Here is a 6,201-nt window from a genome sequence, read left to right as displayed (position 1 = left end):
CAGGCGGCTGTTGACGTTCGTGTTGAGTGTGTGGGTGTGTGTGAGTGTGTGTGTTAAATGGTGAACGGTAAACGGTGCTTTGCAGCCGTTAGACGGCAGCCAACACACAGCGTAGAAGTAAGAAGCTAAAATTATAAAACAGCCATGAAACGCCAAACGAAGTGCCCTCGAGGATGATTACGCATACGCAGCGTATGCCAGAATTAAATATTTAACATATAAATTTAAAGCAGTTGTGTCGCCTGCTAACGTCAAGTGTTCCGAGCTGCTTATTCTGTCTCACAAAACGCATAATGGCAGTAGCGGCAACGGCAACGGCAACGGTGCGGCAATATCCTTGGCAATCGCTAGCTTATCACTTGCCAAAAATTTAAGACAGTGCTGCTGAAAATGGCCGTAAAAGTTTACTGATTTATATGCAACGCATGGCTCGAAGTCTTTTGAGCTAAAACTCCAAATTGTCTACATTTATTGTAATATTAGCTGGCAATCGCAGTTGTTGTTGTTGCTTTTTCTTATTATTGGTGCTGCACTTCAAGAAAGCGAACATGTTCGGAAATATTTATGTATGTCCTCGCTCTTTTTCTCTGCCTTGTCCAGCAATTTAAAAACCATTTAGGCTAAATCAACACACATCTAAACGAACCAACTCCAAGCTACTTTCCAATTAGTGCAAATTGTATGCGCGCTTGTGTGTAAAATGTGCTCAGCGCCCATGCAAAGGGCATGGGGTCTGCTGTGAAAGGGGCAGCAATTATAAATAGGATTCGCGCCTAGCTACACTCTCAACCAGCAACCATGAGTCAACTAGCGTCCTTGCAGCAGCAACAGCGGCTGCGTCACCGGCAACATCAACCTACCGAGCCCTGCGAGTGTTTACGTCCTGTGATAAGAGTTTTTGGTCTGCTGACTTCGTTCGGTAAGCGCTTGGATATTTATATACAGGTATATAGTATATACATATGTATGTATATAATGTAACATGCATTAAAAAACTTACCGGAATGCAGGGACATATTATGCGCTATATCAGCTTTACTGCCATGGAAATGCGCACGCACAACCATTTACACTAATAAAGCAGCACTTGTGGCCACAAAAACATAAAAATAAGAATTCACTAAGTTTAATCCTTAAGCTAAACTACTTAGTCGTATATGATGGAAGGTTTGCCTTATTGCATTGGGCGCTTAATAATACCCTTCTGACGATCAAATGTGTAACATTGATTATACAAATGCGGGTTGGTGTCATACTATAGCTATAGTATAGCTATAGCTATGGCAGCTATATGACTTTATTAAATTGTTTTTATGGAAAGGTTTATCAACTTCAGAGTAAGTTGGGGAAAATGAGAAATCATCATCTTATCCTAACCTGCCTTTGTGCTTGGTGTTTTGTTCCTCCACAAATTGATTGACGGAGATGTTGATTCCTCTATGCTTTTAGATGCATTACTGATTACGCCATACACAATCTTTTTCGAGTGTTATGCTCTAATTATAATACTTTTTACTTTTTAATCCCAAGTGAGTTCTCTCTCCCTTCACTAAATTCTTCAGCTACCTCCGCCAGAATCACTAATCACCACTGCTGTGAGTCGGGGCATAGCTTGCCAGACTGGCTAATAAACCTTCCCCCAACGGGTCAGTGATTCTCCACCTTTAGCTTTTAATTATATTTCATCTTTTATTGTTTAAGTACTCCAAGTTTAATTTGTTTTTTTAATTTTATCACACTTCTTCTTTATCTTTTATTGCTATTTTCCCTCTCTTTTTCTTTTTGTTAGGTCTAATAAGGTCTGTGACTACTCTCTGCTGAATCGGGGCATAGTTGGCCGTTTGGCAAATAAAACTGCCCCTCCGACTCGGATTCGTTATTACTTGTAGATATATTTTTTTAATGGGTCTGCCACGGTTTCTTCTGCCTATTATATTTGTACATTTTACGTTCACACTCCGTTACACCCATCGGGGATAGGAAAGAAAAATCAAAAAGTTCCTAACCAGTGCCACATTTTGATATACATAAATACAGATTGATCAAAATGTACGAGTATAATGTGCCCGCCACATATAAATTTATCAGACCAAGCCAAATTCAATTAGTTATACATTTTTAATCGCCTCGAGGTCATGTTTTGCTTATCATTTGGAACCATTTACCATATACTCCCTGCAAGTAACTGCTTAACGATCACAGTCCTGATCAAAACAGCTTGCTATTGTGAAAACTTAGCATAGTTCAGAGTCAGGGTTTTGTACTAGTATGTCTTCTAGATTTACGTTTTTTTGCACCAACTTTAAATTGAGACGACGATTGCTTAGTTCAAGTTCAAACTTATTTCCTTACAAATATTTGTGTGTATTTCCGGCCAAGAGAAGTTATGGCTTATTGTTAACTAACTCCATGAACTTCTCGCTGCTCTTCCACTTCAGCCATTAAAGAGGCATTGGTCTATTCCAAAGGTCGACTGCAGTATCCACTTATTCGTGTGTGCGTGAAGTTTTTACACTTTGTCTGCCAAATGCTGCAGCATTCAGTTGCAACCCGTTCGCCACCCCCTGCAACTTTTCAATACGGTTTTTGTTGTCAGCCTTTTGGGCGCCTGTCGTCGGGCGTTTGTGTGCGTCAACAAATTTATGGCGCATTACTAAACCCAAAGCATGGCGACAGAGTGCCAGTGCAAAAAATCTATGAGCCATTGCGATGGCATAGACTTGATGAGGGTTTATGGCTCCGCATGTCCTGCGTAATTGTCGACAAAGCAGCGCATAATTTTTGCATGTTTTTCGAGTCGCGTGGCATACTCTTACGTCCTATCCAGGCCCAAGCAGAATAGTATACGCCAGCGCTTAAAGCGTTTAATGTAATTGGTTCGATTTTGGCTATGGATTTAGCCAAATACTGCCTTTTATCTGCTGGCGAATCTGACTTGTTTTTTCGGCATACCAAAGCCACTTAATTAGATTGAAATCCGAGGGGCTCACTGGGTTAACTGTGTTATTGTTGTTATTGGCACTTTGATTGTTTCTCATATTTTACACATCGCAAGAGGGCATGAAGCAGATAAAACCAAATGACAAGAGGGTAGTTCGAAAAGTTCAAATTGTCGAGGGTACAAATATTATTAATTTACTGTAAATAAAACAATATTTCATTATCCATATCCAATCAATAGTGGGATCATAATTAGAAGAAATACTGACAAGTGTTGAGAGCGAGCCAATTAGGGATGAATGTCTATTATTCTTATTATACTTGTATGCCCGTGCCCGAAACGGTTGTCAGCATAAATATTCCTTTTATGTTTAAGTCTGCATTTAGGTACATGAAGATGTGGATCCAGTCGCTGAAATGTTTCAAGTGGTTCGAAATAAAATTTTTGTTAAATAATGCACCATGCGTTTAAAAAATAAGTTATGCATGTGATCAATGAAAAAAACTTCAACAAATGCAACTCAGATCCATTTTAAGGCGAAATAGTGCGTCGTAATAATGAACGTGTGGTCGACTTTATATGGCAACATTTGTTGTAGGTGGGCAAGGCCCCCCCTGCCCCCCACTGCCTACGCCCTTGGTCTCTAACATACCTAACTTGGCAATAGGCAATAGAAGGCAGACTTAAGAGAATGTCCTATTCAAGTGGCGAGAAGTGTACTGTCTAAAACCAACAACTAATGTTAGTCGTATATCATTTCAGTTATTTGCGGCGTCGGCGTCGATGTCTACATGCACGGCTACCAGGCAGGACTTTATATATTGTAAGCAAAGACGCAGAGCATTTACAATGAACAATCAAACAAAAACAGTTTTTCTTTGTGTTCGCGCAGGATTTCTGCCTTGTCTGTGCTCTTCATCGAGATAAAGTGGCTCATAACCATATTTATACGTACACTTTGTGGCGAGTAAGTGGGTCGAAAAGGCGAGGCCATAAATTTTAGATTTATTTACTTATTTTTAATTTGCAGCGATAATTACCATGCTGTGTCCTGCTGCCTTCGATGTTGGCGCAGCACATCGCTCTTGGGGGGCTGGAGGCCTGCACCGTTTTACATTGCCGTGGGCGTGGCACTCGTTGTCTGGCCCCACAATCTCTGGCTGAGCTATGTGGCTGGAATGCTGTTGCTGCTGCTCGCCATGCTGCGTCTGTGTGGATTGCTGCGGTTCAGCAGAGGAGTGGCGAAGGTCGAGGGCTTGCTGACACAATGCGATTTTGAGAAGTGCAAAAACAGACGCTGGGCGAGAATTATGCGACATTAAAATGAACTTTCGCCTTGTTTGCAGAGTGTCCGGCTATGGGGAGGAGGACTTTGCCGAGGTCAGTGCCCACATGGAGGACGAGGAGCCCATTGACGATGATGTTTGCTAATAGTGGACTGCGAAATTCTGCAGTTCTAAGTTAATTCGCAATTAGCTTTAGATATACATAAGTGCAGTCTTTATTCTTGTGAATTGCTTGGTTTGCACTAATACTAAAATCTAAGAACTAAGACGATGAGACAATTCTGAATATTTTTTCCCATTCACATAAAAGGGAGTGTTTGGAGTGTAGATGGTGTCAGCAGGGTCCAAATATTTATTTAGAGCACGTTCCTGTTCTTCGACGCTGAAGTCATTTTCAGTACTCAGCTCTGCAGAGTCTTGGCTGTCTATGTGATTACTAGAAGAAGGATAGTCGGGCTCTTCGTCATCGAATACTCTATGATGTCCGTAGTTGTGGTGTTCGTGGTGATGTCCGTGATGATGTCCTCCGTGATTATGGTGAGAATAATGATAGGGATATTTGTTTGGTCCCTTGGGCCAGGGATATGGCGGTGGTGGTGCTGGTATTATAGGTGGGGGTGGTGCTGGCACAACCACAATTGGTGAAATTGGTGGTGTCTTTCCATATCCGTGACCATGTCCATGTCCATGTGAGTATGAAATTTGTCCCGGAGGACCCTGTGGCCCTTGTGGACCTTGTGGTCCCTGTGTACCTGGCAATCCTGGATAACCGACTGTGCCTGGAGATCCTTTCTTACCAGGATGACCTTGATCTCCCTTTTCTCCCTTCGGCCCCGGAAAACCATAGCCAGGCTCACCTGGAGGACCTGGTGGGCCAGGTGGGCCGGGTGGACCAGGCGGACAGTGACAGTTGTGATGTGAGTGCGCAGGAGGAGAATAATAACTACCAGATGGAGGTGGACGATAAGCATAAGGATCTTGGTGAACAATAACTGTCGATGGAGTTGCTGGCGCTGGGGCTTGCGGTGCAGGCGTTGCCAATGCTATGAGGCGAGCCGTTGAAATTTGTGAGTGGGATCGGTTGGACTTAGCCAGTCCTCTCTGTGCTTGAAGACTCAAGACTATGAGACATGCTATAGTCCGAAAAACTGAACCGTATTCCACTAAACGCGGCTTCATCTTGAGAACTGAAACCTGAAACCGACCAGGTTAGTTTTTATACTTACTCATTTGGATTGATGCCTTTGATAGCTGATAGTGAAATTTGGCTTTGTGTTTGGAAACAAAACACGATTGTATGAACTTCGCGCCGTTAACGGCATTAAAAGTTCATTCAGTTGACCCAACCGTACATTCATAATACACGTACAAGTATTTAGTCACGCGGCATTTTTAAATTTATTTTGTTTATTCTATTGTTTTGTTGATAGAAGCACAGAACGTCTATTTATATAATCCATTCAGATGCAGATACTTTTTCTGTTTGAAAAAGAACTTTCTCGGCTTGAAGGTTATTGGGTTGAGAGGTTAATATTTCTATGTATTTTTTATAAAACAAAACTGAATAAGAAACAAGGGCTTGTACTTGCCCATGAGCTTTGTTGCAAAATGTTCAACTTTATTTATTGCCTGCTGCCCTCACCAATTATTAACATTTCAATTTATAACAATTAACATACTACTTTGCATTTTCTGACTTATGTATTTTAAAAGGAAAAGGCCTTTTCTTTCAATACTCACTCTTCCCTCCATTAGGGGTGTACGAGTACCAATATGATTTTCCTTTTCCCACCCCTCATACATACATACTCGTCTGCATATGTACAAGTAGTTTCGACCACTCATTAAAGTAAGATTCTTTTTATTTTATGTCGTTATTTTTACACATTTTGCTATGCAATATACATATAATATAATACATATTTTTAACTATTTTTTAAGTTTTCGTATTGAAAACGTACTTAATGTACTTTA

The 6,201-nt window shown here is 41.1% G+C and overlaps 1 protein-coding gene across 1 annotated transcript; it reads left to right on the top strand.

Moving 5' to 3' along the window:
* The first annotated feature begins 798 nt into the window (after positions 1-798).
* Positions 799-4,380, top strand: LOC115634343. The gene is made up of 5 exons (XM_030531999.1): positions 799-919; positions 3,704-3,764; positions 3,834-3,908; positions 3,972-4,223; positions 4,288-4,380. Exons 1-5 carry the CDS (start codon positions 799-801, stop codon positions 4,370-4,372), a joined length of 594 nt encoding a protein of 197 aa, XP_030387859.1. The 3' UTR covers positions 4,373-4,380.
* Positions 4,381-6,201: the final 1,821 nt, after the last annotated feature.

The sequence above is a fragment of the Scaptodrosophila lebanonensis genome, unplaced genomic scaffold (genome assembly GCF_003285725.1).
Source record: "Scaptodrosophila lebanonensis strain 11010-0011.00,11010-0021.00 unplaced genomic scaffold, SlebRS2 tig00000001-arrow-pilon, whole genome shotgun sequence".
Classification (NCBI taxonomy): Eukaryota; Metazoa; Arthropoda; class Insecta; order Diptera; family Drosophilidae; genus Scaptodrosophila; species Scaptodrosophila lebanonensis.
Note: the sequence above shows the minus strand (reverse complement) of the source record. Positions and strands in the feature narration are given on the sequence as shown.

Bases quoted from the DNA above. Each gene is read 5' to 3' on its own strand.
- LOC115634343 (XM_030531999.1), top strand. From the start codon at position 799: ATGAGTCAACTAGCGTCCTTGCAGCAGCAACAGCGGCTGCGTCACCGG. The intron at 3,909-3,971 runs GTAAGTGGGTCG...TTTAATTTGCAG, and splicing joins ATACGTACACTTTGTGGCGA to CGATAATTACCATGCTGTGT. The intron at 4,224-4,287 runs GTGCAAAAACAG...CCTTGTTTGCAG, and splicing joins ACACAATGCGATTTTGAGAA to AGTGTCCGGCTATGGGGAGG.